Here is a 19,637-nt window from a genome sequence, read left to right as displayed (position 1 = left end):
TCCCTCCCACCCCACCCCTTCCCTCACTTTTCTTAAGTTTTAGGTTTATGCATTGTTGGGGTTTGTGGGGTTTTTTTTGCCATTTAACACAGCAGTGTATGTACACAGTGCATCTTGATCTGTGTCATCCTGTCAAAGTCTTCACTCCCCTTCTACCCACCCCTCCTCAGTTCTGTGGCATAAGCAATGCATTCTTGCCTGCATTCTACCCCTTCCCTCAGTTCATTCTTCTACCCTGCTCCTCTTGACCCCTCCCTTTGCCAGTACCCATTTCCTAGTACTTATTTGTTCAGCGTTGACTTAGTCTTTCTAAAGAATTCGATTTATGAATTGTGATGGTCGGCCAAGGATGTCAGTCAATACCTTGAGATGGACTCCTCAAATGGAGCTTCCAGCAGTCCTTTGGAATGAGACCTCTCTGGGGATGTCTCCTAGTGACATAGATCATTTGCCTTCCCACTGCCAGGCTGATTACCACCCCCCCCCCCCGCCCTGACCTCACCTCAGAAGACCTCGCCTTGAGGCAGAGTCCAGGGCATCTTTGGAATCCCTGTTGACTGGATGAGTGTCCTCATGATGCTCTGACACATTTGAGGGTGTCCTCTACTGGTCCCCTTCACTTCCACCAACAAAATGCTTGTTCTGCCTGTCATCTCGCCTCTGGGAGTGTGCAGTGAAAATTTCTAGTGCAGTTGGAGTAGTTTTACGTCAGCTTATCTCTTTGGGTTCCCACTAGCCAGGAAGGCAGGGAGCGGAATCCTCAGCCAACCCTGTGCGTGTCGAATCGCCTTCCTCCTCCTAGTGGTCCATAGCTCACAGAGCAGTAATCAAGCATTTCCGCTGTAATTCACTTTATGTGCATCCCATTTTACCTTGGTATCTAATTTCTATGCAATTGGTGTCTAGGTCAAACTGTAATGGAGACAGTGTCACTTTTAATATCCTCTTACAGTAAGTTAGTGGCCGAAGTCTGCAGCTAAGAATTTAGATTGCTAGGTGGCCCTTGGGGCCTTCCTGGTGTCTTTCTGTTTGGTTCACAGAAATTAATACCTCTGTAAGTACACTTCCTTCCTACCAAGTAGCAACTGTGTCAATTAAAATGAGATAAACAGACCTTGTGTGATGGGGGAGTGGTGTCTTTATATAGAATTCTATCTGAGAGGACTGATCCCTGTATAATTTTCAGCATGCTCTAATTTAACTGGGAAAATGTAAGTGGGGCAAAACGAGACGAGCACACACCCCGGCTAACGCGTTTCAGTGACGCATCTCATCGGACACCTTTGTTTCTCAGACAGCATCCCAACCTGAAAGTGCAGGAATACAACCCAGGGTGAAGAGAGACAGGAACACGGAGACTGGGAGTGCAGTGTTCCTCCAACCAAGCTGCACAGGGCAGTCTTGCCAGGCAGAGCTGAGCCGGGGCTTCTGGGCAGAGTTGTGGGGTTGTACAGATAAACGGGAACTAACTGAAAGGTTGTTTGAGATAATCCTACCCTGCCTTCTCTGCTCATTCATGCCCTCACTCCTGCTAACATGGCAGACCGCAGTCAGGGCACACTCCAAGGTACAGTGGGGTTGAGGTGCTGTAGGTATATGGGGTGCTGGGGTGAACTGCCCAGACCCCTTACTCACCCTGGAGCAAGAGAGAACATGGTCAAACTGTATACCTTGTTCCCCTCCCTGTCATCCATTCAAACTTGGGGATTGTACTTAGAGGGAAGCAGTGGAAAAAAATATACATATATATAAATATGTTCACAGTGGAAAAAAATAAACCTCCCACCAGGATTTTCTTCCTCAAATATGATCAACTAACAAGGATTTCTGAGGAATGAGAGAGAGAATTAGTGGCATAAGAAAAGAGACATTAAAAATAGAAAAGTAAATTGTCTCCCAGAAGAAACATAATTTAAGGGATAGAAGAGATTAAAAGAAATAAGCACAACTTTCAGTTTGGTTATTGAGAAGGATTTGGAAAGATCTTTAGTTTATTAACTAAAAACCGAATGGTACGTAGAAGGATAAAAGAACAAGAAAATCTTTCTAGGCTGTAAAAATAAAACTACTAAAGCTAAAAGTAGGAAAGGATGACGAAAAAATTGTTAAGGAAATCACCCAGAAAGGAGAGCCTGAGGAGACATGACAGAAAATATGGGAATAATGCAAAGAAAGCCACAGAAGACACATTCCTGGCATCTCCACTCATTGCAAGCGTCTCAGAAATAGAGCACAGATAGGCAGATTAGCAGAGAACGTGTGCAGGAGACTCGTGCAGAGCTGAGGGGCACCTGCCTTCCGTGAAAACACTTCTGCTTGGAATAATAATAAAAAAAAAATTCTTTATCCCACATCATGAAATTTCAAAGCACCGAGATAAAAAAAAATGACTTGAAAGTCCCTGGAGGGAAATAAAGCAGACCCTCTCTGACTTAGCAGACGTCTCCCTGCATGGCAGAAGTGATCTTCAGCCGAAAAATCCATACACAACCAGTGACCCCTTGCACCGGGCGGATCAAATGTTTTAGGACTGCTTGTGAGTCCTCTGAAATACTCAGCCTTCTTTGCATCCTGTTCTGGAGAGCTGCACAGTTGGAGACTATCCCAGTTACATAGGAAGTGTTACCCGGGGAACAGTATGTTGCCTGTTAGGGGTCTAAGAGAGCAGGAATGAAGCCTGCTGGGTACCAGGCTAGGAACGTGGGAATGGACTCAGTACAGGTTGTGGTGTGAATCTTGACTCAAGTCCCGAGAGGTGTAGGAAAGTTCAGCCTTGAAGGACAGAACAGGTGCACCAAGACTGAGCTTAAGTTTCAGACTAAGAAGCAGGAAATGTGACACGTCCTCAAGGTCCCCCAACTCTGAGCTTTAGGGCCTGCACAGATACAATAGACTGTCTGTGTTCTGTTTTCTCGCTCTGTGACCTGGGACAATCCCATTCAACCAACACATACGTACCTGACCTGCTATAGGCACAAAGCTGCAGCCTTGTTTCCCTTGGTCTACTGTTCTCACAGGGAGAAGATGTTAGGCAGTGAGAGGAGACTCAGCAGGTAGGCATGTCTCAGGGTAGAATAGTCCGAGGCTCTCAGCAGTAAGGTGTCAGTTGGAGAAGTCATTGAAGGGAGGAGAGGGGAACACATGTGACTCTTTGGAAGGGTGCCTGAGGTAGAGGGAGCAGCCAACGGGAGGGGTCTGAGGCAAAGTCACCCATGATCTGGTGAGGAAACAGGCTTCTCGGAGACGGCTTCCTTTCTCCTCTCAAGGTAGCAACCTGATGACAATGTTACAGAGTTGTTTCAGAGATCATGTTATGAATTACTAACATGCTGGCATGTCGATGCTGACTCCCTAGGCTGGATGCGGTGACTTGTGCTTGTGATCTTAGTTATTCAGAAGATGGCGATCAAGTCAGCCTGGGTGAAAGTTTGCCAGTCTCTTATCATGATCAGTTTTACAAAAAACAGCTAGATTTGGAGATGTGTGCCTCTCCTTACAGCTGTGCGGGAAGCAAAATGAGGAGGGTCACAGTCCAAATATGTGAGTCTGTGAAAAATACCTAGGGCAGAAAGGGCAGTGGGCGTGGTTCAAGCGGTCGAGTATCTGTCTAGCAAGCACAGTGAGTTCTAGTACCAGTGCCTCCTCCATTTCACTCTCCCCAAAAAGAATGTCAGGTCTTAGGAGAATTCAACCTTATGAGAAACATACTTGCCTTACATATGAAACTGTAACCCCTTTGTACTTCACTTTGACAATAAACAGAAAAAAAAAAAAAGATGGAACCCAGGTGGTTCTTTTTAGAAGGAGAATAGGAATGACATTAGTCCAGAAGTAGCTTGAGATACATCTGGATAGAAGTGAGGGTTAGGGTATAGAGGAATTCTGAGAGGAAGAATTACATCCAGGTATGGGGGTCCTAGAAGGGTGGTTCAAGAAGGCAGGGTCCCAAGCTAGGTTTAGTAGAGTATGCTTGTGTCTTGTATACCCAGAACAAAGGAAGAGCTAGAGGTGGGGTTAGGCCCTCACTGCGAATGAGTGTCTAGAGGAGCCTGGACTGTGTGGAGTTCGTTAGTGAGCTTAGATCACGGGAGCTTGCATAAGGTTAAGGCCATGTGAGCTTCAGATAACGGGTTCCAGCGCCCCATAAAGGCACCATGTCTCAGGAAATTTGTGTTTTGTCTCTGAGAAATGCCACAGGGGAAGTAGCCCAATGGTTTCCTAATGCAACAAAAGTCTGTCTTGTTTCCAGCAACCTATGGCTGAGATAGTTAACCGAGAGAAACAAGATTCTACTTCGAACTACTTGTAATTTCTTCTTCGTGGCAGTGCTAGAATTTGAATTCAGGACTCCACGCTTGCATTGCACTTGTTAGGCAGGCACTCTACCGCTTGAGCCTCAGCTCCGGCCCTTTTTGTTCTGTTTTTTTTTTTTTTTGAGATAACAGCTTGCATTTTCCCCCAGTAAGCCTCTACGGCAATCCCCTATTCACGCTCTCTGACAGGAGTGCACCACCATGCCCACCTTTATCTGTTGGGATGTGATCTAGTGAGACTTTCGGCCCTGGCTGGCCTAGAACAGTTAGCCTCCCAATCTTCGCCTCCCACATGGCTGGGAACTGCTTCCATATCCCATCCAGAACGGCATGGACACAGACGCACAGAGTTACACAGACGCAGCCTTCCATAGACAGCGCCATCGCATGGGTTCCAGTGTTCTGTACTAGGAGACTTCTAAGAGAAAAATCATTGCTTCCGCATTCTACATACCATCCTGGATTGGCAGTTTAGTAGGATCTTCCTAGAATAACAACATTGGAGAAAAAGGAAAGGAGAATTGCAGCAATAGATTAGTCTCCTCAATTTTATGTCCCATTAGGAAATTGAATATTAATGCATAAGCTGACACACATACACACACACATAAACATTACCAGCAATGATTCAAAGTTTCAGATATGCATGTGCATACCTATATTTTAAACTTTTGAATAGGAAAGAATCAAGAGATGCATTTAAACTTCCTCAAACATATCATGTGGAACAATCCCTCTTTTCTCAAACTTTTAAAAAAAAAAAGCCTTTTTTTTTGCTAGTTCTGGAGCTTGAACTCAGGGCCTGAGCACTGTCCCTGGCTTCTTTTTGCTCAAGACTAGCACTTTACCACTTGAGCCACAGAGCCACTTCTGGCTTTTTCTGTTTATGTGGTGCTGAGGAATTGAACCCAGGGTTTCATGCATGCAAGGTAGGCTCTCTACTGCTAAGCCACAGTCCCAGCCTATGCCAAATTTTATGCTGATCCAAATAGTAAAAATTAATAATATGTGACCACAGGGAGAAGTTTTATAAATGTAGAAATAGCCCAGGATATAACCGTTTATTTGTCATTTTCTCTCTATAACTTTTGTGGGAAGTTAATGGTATCATTTCTTTCTGGAGTTATCACAAAGGTCACTCTGGGCGTTGGAACAGCCTAAGAAGCTGTAGGAAAATGACACAGAGAGATGCATTTTTAAGTTTGCATTTCAGAAGCTGAATGTCTGATTTTAGAAAGTGAGTTTGTGCAGCCAGTGTATGATTTATGTAAAACAATCTGAGTAAAGACTGTGATTAGGATGTTAAGAAGCAAAATATCTTCCTTCACATACTTTTCAGAAAATCACAACCAACTTAGGAGGAAAGCAGCTTGCTGATACCTATTTTTGTTGAGTTAGAAGCCTTCTTGTCCATGCATTGAGAATTTCGCTTATTAGCCTCCCCCCCCCCTTTGGGCAGAAACCCAAAAGCAGAAGTTAACTTCTCAAGCAAACTTGAAGATCCCATCTTATTTGCCTTTCCACAACATCTATAGGGATGAATGAGGAACACCTAGGCCTGGATTCCTCTCCTGGAAATCCCCCTCATCATCACCTTAATTAGATCTGGAACCGACCACAGATGCCCTGCTCAAGTATTGCAGTGATGGCGTCTGGAAAAGCAGCTGTCCAGAAATAAAATGACCCTCCTTGGATTTTATCCCATGTTGATACAGGAGAATATCTGTGTGAATATGAGCCTGGCTATTAAAAATTCTGGGAAGTGACTAATTAATAAAGTGCCAAATTATAGATTCCCTTGCATGAGTAGTTAATTAGGGACATAAGAAGAGAGCAGCGAGCCAAACTCTTGATCACTCCAGCTCAGAAGGAGAGCTGGTTTGAGGCAAACTATTAATGCCATACCCTTCTCACTATTGGGAATATAGCCTAAATGGCAGAGAATTTGACTAGCAAGCATGGGGGTCCCGAGTTCAAACCTCTAGTACTGACAAAAAAGAAAATGCCCTCCCAGGTAAAATTGAGCCTTCCTGGATTAAACTTTGTTACATTCAGATGCTGAAAGACTTAATTACAAGTGTGAAATCTCATTATGTTGCCCTCCAGTCAAAGGCATTGCTAGTCAAATTCTATATCCTTCCTGTTTCATTGTGCTCAGTTTCACTGAGAAGAGCTACAGTGTCTATGGAGTCTTTCTTGATGTCTTCATTAGTCTGCAAGCCACTGTTTTAGAAGGTTTCCCTGGAGCTGGGATGTACCTCAGTGGCAAAGTGCTTGCCTAGCAAGTGCAACATCCTGGGTTCAATCCCCAGTTCCAAAAAAGAAAAGACAAACAAGTTAAAGAAATACAGTTAAAATAAAACCAACCCTTCCCCCCCCCCAAAAAAAAAGCCCTTTTAGCTGGACACTGGTAGCTCACACCTGTAATCCTAGCTACTCAGGAGGCTGATATCTGCAAATCACAGTTCAAAGCCAGCCCAGGCAGGAAAGTCTGTGAGACTCTTACCTCCATTTAACCACCAGAAAACCAGAAGTGGCTCTGTGGCTCAAGTGGCCCCAAAGTTCAAGCCCCCAAGACTGACCAAAGAAAAAGAAGACAAAAGATTCCCACAACTTCACAGGATGAGCATTTGTGACCCCTGTGCCCTGCACACCCAATATAAAAAATCAGGGGACCCCCCCCCAGTTCCAGAACAGCTCCTCCCCCTTACAGGTGTGCCTCCCCAAGATACTGCCCTGAATGCAGCCCAAAGACCTTTTCCAGAGCCTTCCAGAAGGGAAGGGACCAGTGAGAGGCAGACAACATGCTGAAGTCTAAGCATGGCCACAACCAGTGAAGCTGTACCCCACCCCCACTCCCAAGGAATTCCCAGCCAGGGACTAATGGCGGACCTGACAGAGTGTGGACTGCCTGAGGCAGAAGCGGTCGCCTCCTTACCTCGCTCTCAAGTGCCACTTGTTCTTGCGGATGCTAAAGTCTCCCTCCAACTCCCCCTCCCCTCCTGTCCCCTCACCTGTCCTCCTCTTCCCGCCTTCCCCTCCCGTCTCCTCCCCACACACGTTCAGGAATGGATGTTTCTGGGGCTGCTCTAAAGCCTGCTGACGTCCAAACCTTGGTGTGTGTTCCTCGAGATCCTGCATCTTGTCACAACTCTTGCCACCTTTGGTCCTGACCATCCGAGCCAAGTGGCTTCTGAGCGGCACCTTGTTGAACTATTGTTTGTTTGTTTTTGCCAGTCCTGGGCCTTGGACTCAGGGCTTGAGCACTGTCCCTGGCTTCTTTTTGCTCAAGGCTAGCACTCTACCACTTGAGCCACAGCGCCCCCTCTGGCCATTTTCTATATATGTGGTGCTGAGGAATCGAACCCAGGGCTTCATGTATAGGACGCAAGCACTCTTGCCGCTAGGCCGTATTCCCAGCCTCCTTGTTGAACTATCTTGTTCCCCTCCCCCTCCTTGAGATCTCAGTCTGCAGTGACCCTCTACGTCAGCACTCTGAACAGTTGTCGCCCAAGTGCATTTTCCCCAGGTAGAGGAGCACCGAGCTCCTTCTGACGTGGGTGCACTGTCCAGGCAGGGACCTGAGTGAGGCAGCCGCGTGTGCAGAACTACCTGGAAACCCGTAATTGTTGCAGCAGCCCCCCCCCCTTGTGTCTCCTGGAAGAGGCTCTCATCCACCTCGGCTGCTCAGTGGTCACTTGCTGTGCAGAGCTGCAGAGCTGAGGTCAGTACATGGCAGTGTCCTAGTCACCATCGACAGTCTCTCACAGCCAGGGGTTGTTGTCACAGCCACACCGGTACCCCAGCGTGGTGAGAACTTGTCGCCACTGCACAACCTCAGCCCTGCAAACCTACCGAGGGAGAGCCCGAGTCTCACCGGGTGTCCATATGCACCTGGCATTTTGAATAGCGCCTCTTCTCTACTTGCTCTAAGAAACCAAAAGCAGAGACGGGTCAGGGGCCGCCAGGCCACCCCTGTTCACCCAGTGTTTCACCAGACAAATAGCTCCCACAGGCATTTCATTCTGTCGGAGCTGGGTGCGAGTTGCAGCAGGATCCACAGCCTGTTTCATGGTAGCCAAAGGCCAACGTGGAAATGGCCCATTCTCAATGCGAAGATACCAGCCAGGGTCCAGAGGCCTTGCTATCCCATTGCCAATCCAGACACAGAAAGAACCGAAGAAAGGAAGTCTTCGTTTCCCAAAAGTTTGGGAAGAGATGCTTGTGGTTAGAAAGCACAAGGCCCTCGAGCTTCTGCCTTTTTGCGGGGTGAGATTCTATGGGCCCACTTCCGGTGGGATCCTCACCTGTGATTTCGGCCATTCGCTTATTTTCTCCAAGGAAAGTATTTGAATCACAATAGATGGCAGTATTCATTTGGGAAGGGGGGTATTGGGGTTCAATAATTACAGAAGGTTGTATTACCAACCCCTTCAAGAAAATTGGAGGAAGAATCCTTCTGTGTTTAGTACTCTGTCAAAGATTATATGTGTCACGAGTGGTTTAGCAGCAAAGCTGTCCTAAGTTAGGGTAAAATATGAAAATCTAAGGTTTGTGAAATCGATGAAATGAGAAGGTTCTTTTGTTGCCAGAAGTGGAGTGATCACGCAATTGTTTTCCATCATCATGGTGACATTATTAGGTGAGGATGCAATTTGATCACCAAATGCATACAAGCTCATAATTGCCCCTGCCGACATCAGTATGAAATATGGTTCTCGGCCTGTATAGAAGAAGGTACCCCTATAGTTTTCCACATTTCGAATGACATGAACTATGTTGTCAAATGAATTCACTGAATCAATGCTCATTTGCAAATGAAATCCACCTCATAAACTTGGCTGGGAAGGCACAGAAATATTATGGCGTCCTTTAAATACTAAGATTCACTTTTAAATTAGCATAGGAGTAGGAAGTAGATTTTGGAATTTTAATGCAAGTCTAAAGCAAAAAATCCAGAATAAATCGCAGTGTAAAGACAGAGAAGCAGAAGGAGGGGAGGAAGGAGGAGGGAATGCAGAGGAGGATGAAGAAGAGGAGGAGAAGATGGAGGAGGAACAGTGAACCTTTGTCCTTACCTTTGCTCCCGAAACCGCACTATGCGGTGCAGCTTTCTTAATGCCTTCTTAAGAAATAGTAAGTAGCCCGTTTTTATTTTAAAAAAATAAAATAAAGTGTAGTGTGGGTTTTATTTGTATTATCTTTAAGGAGTTGTGCAAGGAGGTTTAACTTCCACCTGAGAGTTGATGAGAACCATGACTCTTCATCAACCTCACCCCTTGCGTCCTCCTCTCCCATCTCTCCCAGCCCCACCCATCCCCTCGAGTTACCTGGTTCCATTTTCACATCTGCACCTTGGATATCAGGGCTGCATTCAGCCGCCCTTCCGCTCTCTATCAGGGCACGTTCCTTTTAGTTCTGTTTTGCTTGATGAGACTTCTCTAAGATGTAATATTTGCATCTCTCATCCATGAACCTAGTCTGTATTTATGAGATAATACCAACCTTTTTAACTTTCATTTTTCAGAGTGTTTCATGCAGATAGCATACTCCCACCCTACTCTCTACCCCAGGTGCTTAATAACAGACATCAAGCCAGACTTGCCTCTGACTGGTGGTTATTATTTTTTTTTTACTAGTATTACTGAAAAATTTCTAATACAAATTGAATACTTGTAGCAGGGGGATGTTCACATATTACTGCCTAAAAGTTAAATCTGGTCCACTCCTTGTTTATCATTGCATGTTTATCAAAACTTAGAATAAAGGAATGATGATAAAATGTCTGCTTAATGTATATTTAACTATTTGACATTTGGATCCAATCACTGTTTCCTGGTTTCTACCCTTTGGAATCCTTCACAATACTGCCAGCACCGTCAGGCCTAAGAATCGACAGCAAGCACTCAGGGTGCAGAGTATAGTATATGCCTGGGAAAATCTAAGCCTGCGCTAATAACCAGTGATGTTGACATTTGGTAAATCAGCTGCAATGAACCTAATTATGCAAAGCTGTCATTCATCGCAACGCTATATAAATCAGAAATTATTTAATTACTAGCAAAGGGAAAGGTACGGCGCTTGGCTGTGCACTTCTTTCCTTCCCTCACCACATCCAGCGTGTTTTAGTGTAATACACTCATAGAGCTCTCAGCACGCACAAGCGTTGTTTTCTGCTTCTTTGCATTTAAAGAGGCCCGTGCTAGTGGCTAGGGTGCTGGTGGCTCCCACCCCTCATCTTCTCCCTCACGAGGAGGAGATCTGTGGATTGTGGTTTAAAACCAACCTGGACAGAGAAGTTCGTGAGACTCTTATCGCCCATAACTGGCAGAAAGCCCTAAGTGGAGGTATGGCTCAAGCGATAAAGTGCCATCCTTGAGCGAAAAGCTAAGGGAAAGCAAGAAGCCCTGACTTCAGGTCCCATTACCAGCACCACAAGAAAAAGAAAAGGCTGAATGTACCAGCCAAACACCTCCTTGTGAGCCGTGGCAACATGTTCAATGACTTTTTCCTCAAATACTGCTTTCTAGAAGCCTCCTGTGAAGGCTCTGGGTTATGGGGATGTAGGTGAACCTGTCCACAGACGTCGTCCAGGTCAAGGAATCCCCGGTGCTTCTGGCTGGAGAGCTTGGGAGGGAGGAGTGGAAGAGCGGCTGAAAGTGGAACCCCACGGCAGCATGTGGGTGTTCTCGCGAGGTTTAGCTGAAGGTCGTTTCGAAAGCCAGCTGGGTTCCCCTCTGACTTCTGCCTGGGTTCTCGACTTGGCTAGACGGTGCCTCTCCCTGCTGCCCAAGCCCATCGCCGCTAGCCCAGCTCCGCTCAGTGTTCTCCAAGATCTCGGTCCTGGCTCTCAATCCACGACGCCTTCTTTATAGTCTTGTCAACTCAACCTGTAGCCCTCATCGAGGTTTCCCACCTAGTCGAAGAGCTTCCTTCTTTGAAAAACAAACAAACATTTTAAGTAGTTTTCCAAAGGAGTTCAACCCAACATGATCGTATCTCAGTATGATGCATTTGGGTGGATGTCCCCCTTTCCATCATTTTCTACCATCGCCCCAACCTCACCCGGGATCCCCTCAGTCTACCTGGTTCTGTTTTCACTGTTGTACATCGAGTAACATGACTACATCCACTTACTCATCCTTCATCCATCTGCTCCCCCCTCCCCGGTGGCTCCTCCACCATACATGGTCCATCTTTCTTGTCTTTATTCACTGTGTAGATGTGTAAGTCATTCAGAGGGGTCAGTGGGACCGTGTACCATTGGATTCCTCCGCTGTGCAGACCATACTTTAGTAAATGGGTCTGTGTACAGACAGGAATGGCCCTGTATATGTTTCTGTAAGGAACATCCGCCTGGCGCCCTGGTCTGCCGTAGCCATCCCCAGCGACCCTTTCCCCATGCTGTGCAACAAAGTGTCGCAAGTCAGCTTCCAGCAAGGCTGGAAATCTGTAGGACTTCACCCCTCAAGCCATCGGAAAGCCCGTGAGTGACGTCCGCTGGTGCGTTCTCCAGGCGGAGGAAGGTGAATGCACATGCTTGGATAAAGGGAAATAGGGCCCAGAAGTCCTGTGCCTCAGCATCTGCTTCTCCTGGTGGTTTAGCTTGTTAGACGCCCAAACATTTTTGACTTGTCCATTGTCCTGGGGAAAACTGCTGATAGGAAGAATTTCCAGCACACTGCACACGAGTCAACCTGAAGATGGCTTTGCCATCGTGTCCTCTTCATTGATTCGTCACTTAAAGTCATCCCCGCTGTACAGTTTCTGGGGTGAGGTTGATGTTCTAAGAGGCTTTTAGGATTGTTTGTCCGCCTGCTTCCTTTGCTGAAGAGCCGGGTTACATTCATTAGGCCGTGGGCTTCTGAGGTGGGGATTTCTTTCAGCGCCATTGTCTTTCTCAGAGTGACATCACCTTTGGGAGCAAATCGAGGCAGCTGGATGTGGCGGCTAGCTGATTAGCCAGCTGCGTGGCTGCCATTTGGGGCTATCCCTTTGGTTTTCTGCGGATGCCAATCAACCCGTCCCTCTGTCCCCCCAACTTCAAAGCTTCTTGGGTAAAACACAGTTGGGACGCTGGTGGAACCTTCACGTTCCTGCTGTTCGTTTATTGCAGCTGGGTCCCGAGCCTCCTACAGCAGCCAGCATGGGCATCTGGGCCCCGAGCTGCGAGCCCTGCAGTCCCCGGAACACCACATAGACCCCATCTATGAAGACCGCGTCTACCAGAAGCCCCCTATGAGGAGCCTGAGCCAGAGCCAGGGGGACCCTCTGCCGCCAGCACACACCGGCACCTACCGCACGAGCACAGGTGAGCAGCCACCACCGGCCTGGCCTGTCCACGGGGGTGGGGCTCGAGGGGCCAGGGAAGGTGTGTGCATACGTGCGCATGTGCGCGTCGAGGTCCACGTCCGCTCCTCCCATCATGCCTCTAGTGCCAAAGACCATGGACGATGGAAGAGCACAGTGGACTCAGGTTTCCCTAGCTGGAGCTATGGTGAAGCGTAGAATCACTACGAGGGTGGTGAGCTCGCTTCGTTAAGCAAGCAGGAAAGTGCGAAAGGAGACCTTCTCATGTGTTATACATCCTTATTCACTTATTTATTGGATAAACACGGTCTCAGAAACCGGTCATTATGTATGGCAAAAATGCCCATTTCTGATCACGGTGAGTGCATTGTAATGGTGTAGCCTACCCATTTGGCAAGCTTGGGCGGCGGTGGGGGGGGGGATGAAAGTGTAGCAGATTAGCATATTTAGAAAGGCCCCCCCCAGAATTAGCTTCATATGTGTTTGCAGCTTGACTCAGGACATTTCTGGATGACACTCGGCTCAGGCGCTGGCAGTTGCTTGTGATTTAGTCAACTGTCTGGCTCTTCCATATTTGGAATTGTACATATCCAGTGAGCTCGAGAAGGATGACAATTGTTTCTGCCCTGTGTAGCTCTTTGCAAAATAATGGGTTCAGTGTTGTGATGACTTGGCTGGATGACACTTCACCTTACATATGGAAGTCCATACGGTGTCAACATGCCACGAGGTGCAGCTGGGGCAAAAGCTGGTGGTTCAGGTGGTGTTTCTGGTTCGCAGGTGGTGTGTGTAGCCCCCTCTTTCCTCCTGAGCACCTGCCCCAGCTGGGAGGAGATGTGGGAGACCACACGCCCCTCCACAGCGTGGTCCAGAGCTCCGCCACCTCAGAATGGTGTAACTTGTTGTGATGGCTAAGCTCAGGAACAGATGTGTGAAACTGCACATTACCTGACTAAGTCAACGCAAGCTGAGCTACATCTATAGTCGATTTTTGATATTGATGGATAGTTCCCCTGCCTCAGAAGAAGAAAGGCATGAAACACTATTTTTTTCACATCATAAATACCGTCCCATGTTAATAATGCATGGCATATTTATCTTGGCTTAAATAATAAAAGCAATACCTGCTTATGCAGGTCAGAGTGCGCTCAGCTTCATCCTCCAAGACGAGACCCACTCTTGTGTGGAGCTGGGCACCATGAACACTGAATTTTCTTTATAGGAGCTCCTTGTTAGGGAAGAAGTAAAACCACAATGACATTTAAAACCTAAGTTGAATGACAATGAGAACAAAAAGGATTAATTGATTCTCTGTTCCATATTCATGTGCTGTTAGGATTATGGCTTGTTAATAAACTTCTAGGGGTTTGATGAAAAGTTATATCTTAAGAAAGAAACCTTAATTTATCTACGTCAGATTAAACCCAGCAGAAGGCATTCCTACTTTAAAAGACAGAACAAAATGGAAAAATCTAAGTCCAGGTCAGCAAATGCTGGCAAACGGACCACAGCCAGCTGGGTACCTATTGTTGTGTGACTTGAGAACTAAGAATGCTTGTAAGAGGAAGAGAGGAATAATGTGTTGGAGTACAAGGCAAATAAGGATTAGATGTCAACTGAACACTGAATAGGATACAGTTTATGTAACTTCCTCATAGGTGTTACCACAGAAGGGTTCGATGAAATACCAGAAGTCTAAAGAACTGAAGAATACGTAAAAGGTCAGGGCTGGGTATGATGGTGCATACTATAATCCCAGCTATTCTGTAAGTGCAGGTAGGAGGATTGAGGTTCAGTGCTAGCTTGAGCAAAGTATGTGAGACTTTCTCTGAAAAAAAAAAGGAATGAGAGGGCTGGGAATGTGGCCTAGTGGTAGAGTGCTTGCCTCCTATACATGAAGCCCTGGGTTCAATTCCTCAGCACCACATATATAGAAAAAGCCAGAAGTGTGGCTCAAGTGGTAGAGTGCTACCACTTTTGAGCAAAAAGAAGCCAGGGACAGTGCACAGGAGCCCCGAGTTCAAGCCCCAGGACTGGCCAAAATAATAATAATAATAATAATAATAATAATAATAATAATAATAAAGGAATAAGAAACTAAGAGGTCTGGCATATGGCTGAAGTGGTAGAGAATTTTCCTGGCACGGTTGAAGTTCTGAATTCAATCCCCAGTGCTTCAAAAATTATTAAAATCATATGTTAACAGAAGATATGCTACTGTAGGGCCATTATTCATGATTAGCAGATTGTCCCCTCAACACTTGATGTAGAAATACTTCTTTTCTTGTCCTATAGGGAGATGGGGTTTGAACTTGGGGCTTGATGGTACTGGGGTTTGAACTTGGGTCCTTGTACTTGTTAGGTAAGCACTGCTGAGTCACACCTCCGGTCCTGATGTTTGCTGGTTATTTCTGAGATAGGGGCTATTTGCTGCGAGGATGCACACCTAGGTACAGTCATCTGTGTGAGGCTTCTGTGTAGCTAGGATAGCAGGGACAAGCCACCTTGTCCAGCCCTTGACTGAGAAGGACATCTCACTGCTGACTGTGTGGGCTTGCTTTCATATCCTCCCACTCTTTGCCTCTCAGTAGCTAGGCTTATAGAAATGAGCGACTGCCTACTTTCTAGAATAAGAAGTACCTTTGATCCCAGTATCACTGGGTCCCAGGCTGTGTTCATGACTCGCGGGGCCTTAGCCAGTTAAGGCTCTTGTTTGAACAGTTTAACTTCTTTTGGGATTTTTTTTAATAGCAGGTAGATCTGTGTGCTCATAAAGAACATAGGATGCCACATCCCAAACCCCATCACCACATGCTGTCACATCTTGCTATGAAATCATTTACTGTTTTAAAAGGTAGAGCGGGATTTTTTTTTTCCAGGAGTAATTTCTGTTCTGCAAACAACTGATTCTCAGACCCAGTTCTGTTGCCGCCTGTCTGAGCCTCCTGTAAAGCCCCGGGAATGCTCCATGCCAGCTGACACTTGCGAGGGTAGCTAGGAAGCCCGCTGGCGTTACGCTGGGCAGCCTTCCCGCTTGCCTACGTGTGACCTTTGCCCCAGCCCCTTATCGCAGCCCCGCTAACAGAAGTGAGTCTGCTTTGGGTACATTCGTGCTCCCGTGCAACCATCCCACTTCCATTGTTTGTGGAAAATGTTTTCAAGGGATCCTTTTCATTTGGGTCCATTTGGTTTTTCGTTGAAGGCAATCTTGCTACATTTTTCTTGAGAGGAAAAAGCCAAGGAGAATAATGGTATGGATTGTATATAAATACCGTGTGTGTACGTATATGTATATGTATTCCTCACAATCACATATATAGGTGCTTACATAAATATTCACACACATGCATATAGCAAATTATCTACTAACTGGATTTAATCATATAGCGTATTAATTTTTCATCCTCCCTGCCTCCTCTGCTAAACATCATACTTCAGAGTGTGCAGACTGTTTTCACTGAGCATGCTCTCATTGAGTGTTCACAGAAGAAAAGATGTGGTAAAACAGGCAGAGGCTGGACTCTGACTGTAGTCTTTCATTTGTTGGTTGGTTGGCTGATGGTTGGTGTGGTACTAGGGTTTGAATTCAGTGCTTCACACTTGCTAAGCAGTTGCTCTACTGCTTGGGTCATACCTTCAGGCCCTTTTGCTCTAATTATTTTTGAGGTAGAGTCTCATTCTTTCTGTGGCACAAGCCTTCCTGGACTACGAGCTTCCTTATCTATGTTTCCGGCCATAGCTAAGATAACAGGCGTGGACCACCATGCTCAGCATTTGTTCTGTTGAAATGGAGTCTTTCCAACCTTTTTGTCAGGCTGATTTGAAACTCTCATCCTCCCCAATCTCCGTCTCCTATGTAGCTGTAATGGCAGCAATGAACCACCAGCACCTAGTTAGGCTCCGTTATCCTCCTGCCTGTGCCTGCCCAGTCTTTACTCCCCGCTCACTTGCAAAGCTCCTTTGTTGGTGAAAGAGCTCCATTTCCTGCCAGGAGTCAGGAAATGAAATTGTCCGCACAGCTCTTAACAGGATGGCCACGCTGAGGCGTCTCCGAGTTGATCGATCCATTGTTATTATCCATTCCACCTGTCCAGGTAATGTAGGTTTTCCCCTTCAGAACTGGAAAGTGAATCTACAGTGCTGGAAACCCATGTCCTCACCCAAAGCAACCTATTACACATACACTGTAGATCAAAGACAATCATGATGGGAAACACGGAATACACATACAAATATGTATAGAAGAATACATATGTAGAACTGAACATGTGGATTTCTCTGTGTTCCATTTTGTCCATTTCTTCACACTTAAATTTTTGAGCCAGATTCTACTAACCTGCCTGACTATTTCAGTGTAGAGGGTTAATAATAATAATAGGGGCTGGGAATGTGGTTTAGCGGTAGAGTGCTTGCCTAGTGTGCATGAAGCCCTGGGTTTGATTCCTCAGTACACCATACAAAGAAAAAGCCAGAAGGAGCATTGTGGCTCAAGAGGTAGCGTGCTAGCCTTGAGCAAAAAGAAGCCAGAGATAGTGCTCAGGCCCTGAATCCGAGCCCCAGGACTGGCAAAATAATAATAATAATAATAATAATAATAATAATAATAATAATAAAAATAAAGTAACCATTCTTAAGAATCAAGAGTGGTCCTATTATTATGAGTCTGTAATTTTTTGTTGTTGTTCATTTATATTACTTAGTGAAAACCTTGCGTTTTCAATTCTTTGCGCAATAGGACAACAAGAAGAAAATGGAGGAAACTGCTTTAGGGTAGGACTTTCCATGTCTTTCTTTTTCATATACGTTCTCCGTAGATAGACACGTACTCCAGCATTGAGTGCCACCGTCAAGGTGGTGTTTCCCCTCTGCAGACATTTTCTTTACCAAAGAAAGCAACATCCACACCAATGAGACAGGATTTCATTGCTAGCAATAAGCAGGTGCCCAATGCCTCCCCCGGTGGAAATAATAATGTACGAAGCTTAAAAATGGTGTTAAATTTTCTCCTGAATATTTTCCTGTGGTTTTTGCATGGAGCAGCTTGTGACAAGTGCTGAAATTCGGAAGATGTTTACAGTGAGCTTTTTGAGGTGAGGAACTGTGGGGAATATCCCAAATTTGGGCTAAGGCTCCTTATCCATGACATAATGAAAGAGAGTGGCAGCCAGATTATCACCGCGGATGCCACTTAATGTCAGTAGTGGGACTTGAACTCAGGGCCTTGCACTCTTGCTTAGTTGGCTTTTCTGCTTAAAGCTAGCACTAATACTTCGCCTTCTGGCTAATTTTACTGGTTATTTGGAGACAATGTTCTTTCAGATTTGTCTGTCTGGGGCTAACTTCAAACTGTGATGCTCAGATCTCAGCCTCCTGAGTTTCTAGGATTACAGGTGTGAGCCATTGCCCTGCTATCTGTATTTTCTGAACTTTCAGAAACTTTTTTGTGCCAGTCCTGGGCTTGGACTCAAGGCCTGAGCACTGTCCCTGGCTTCTTTTTGCTCAAGGCTAGCACTCTACCTCTTGAGCCACAGCACCACTTCTGGCCGTTTTGTATTTATGTGGTGCTGGGGAATTGAACCCAGGGCTTCATGTATACAAGGCAAGCACTCTTGCCACTAGGCCATATTCCCAGACCCCAGAAACAACATTTTAAAATACTTTATTTTACATTTACATTGTATTTATCTAGATAACACAGGTGAAAGTGTGTTGTGTTTTCACAAACAATTTTTTTCTCCTTCTTTGTTAAACCTCACTTTATATTTCTCCCAAGAACTCTCTTCATATATGCCCAGATTCCTGTATTTCAGTCTGTCCTTGGTTTTACCCCTTTTCAGTAAGTAGGGCCATCACTCCTGAATTAAAATTTTATTAAAAAGGATTCTCTGCCCCCCCTCTGTTTCCGATGTAGCACATAAAGCACCCCTCTCTTCTTCCCTGATGAAGTAGGGCTTTATTTGTGTAGCCCTCCAGAAAACAAACAGGTACTTTCATGCGCTGGAAGGAATCCGTTGAAGAGTCAAGGTCCCTGGAAAGAGGCTGCTTGTTAAATCTCCCCCAGAGACCAGGAGCAGAGTTCATTGAGTTCTAGGTGCTTGTGGAGGAGAGAAGGGCTATTTGCAGAGCAGGGCTGAGGCGGGGACACTGTTTACACAGCTGATGGAGGCCTTCCCTGAACTCCAAAGGTTTGCCATGGAGAGATTTAGCGGAGGAGCCGTACTGCCAAGAGCTGACTGGAGCTGTACAAGTCAGAGAAGAGGAAACGTGTAACTGAGTTAATCTTGAGGGGGACATGGAGGAAGAGTGTATGAATGAAGGGGTGGTATAATCCATTTAGCCATATTAATGAGTGGTCCTGGTTTGCATAATATACACCAAAGCCAAAATCAGCCAGAGAAGATTAGAGCCCTGAATTTCTGTAGTATCTCATTTTGATGCCTCAGGTACAGTCCCCTAAAGGATCCGTTTCAGCATTATTTTTTGAGACAGCGACTCACCGTACAGCCCAGACTACCTTCAATTTCAGTACCCTCCTGCCTCAGCCTCGTTAGTGCTCGGATTGCTGGCCGTACCACCATTGATGACCAACATTTTTAATGCTCACAATTGTAACTCAGTGTTTTCAGGATATTAGATATGTAACACTTTTCATTCACTTAAAGTAAATAACAATCCCCAAAGTCATATGATAGCTTTCTAATGAATATTTAAAAAATAAAGATGACATAGCTACGTCATTAATGGTTTTTCGGAGAGCTGTTAGGGTTTCACGTACATTGTCCTTCGTATTATTGTTTTTTCCTTTCTTGTCAAAGTGAAGTACAGAGGGTTACAGTTTCCTATGCTCTTTGTATTATCATAGGACCTGTTTACTGTGTTTCTTTTTATCTCTCTTTGCATTGGTATTTTACATTTTTCTCATTATATTCATAGGCATATTTTAATTTAACAGGTCAGATTTGAATTCTTATTTTCAGTTTTGCAATTCTGACAAACTCTCTTCACCTGCATGCG

The 19,637-nt window shown here is 45.6% G+C and overlaps 1 protein-coding gene across 2 annotated transcripts in view; it reads left to right on the top strand.

Moving 5' to 3' along the window:
• The window catches only part of Ctnnd2 (catenin delta 2), a 716,561-nt gene that overhangs the window by 421,635 nt on the left and 275,289 nt on the right, over nucleotides 1-19,637 (top strand). For both annotated transcript variants that reach the window (XM_048368208.1, XM_048368209.1), the window contains exon 8: nucleotides 12,430-12,624. In XM_048368208.1, the coding sequence (XP_048224165.1) occupies nucleotides 12,430-12,624 (195 nt within the window). The remainder of the gene's footprint in view (nucleotides 1-12,429; nucleotides 12,625-19,637) is intronic.

This window comes from Perognathus longimembris, chromosome 19 (genome assembly GCF_023159225.1).
Source record: "Perognathus longimembris pacificus isolate PPM17 chromosome 19, ASM2315922v1, whole genome shotgun sequence".
In the NCBI taxonomy this organism is placed as follows: domain Eukaryota; kingdom Metazoa; phylum Chordata; class Mammalia; order Rodentia; family Heteromyidae; genus Perognathus; species Perognathus longimembris.
This window is presented reverse-complemented; position numbering and strand designations above follow the sequence as displayed.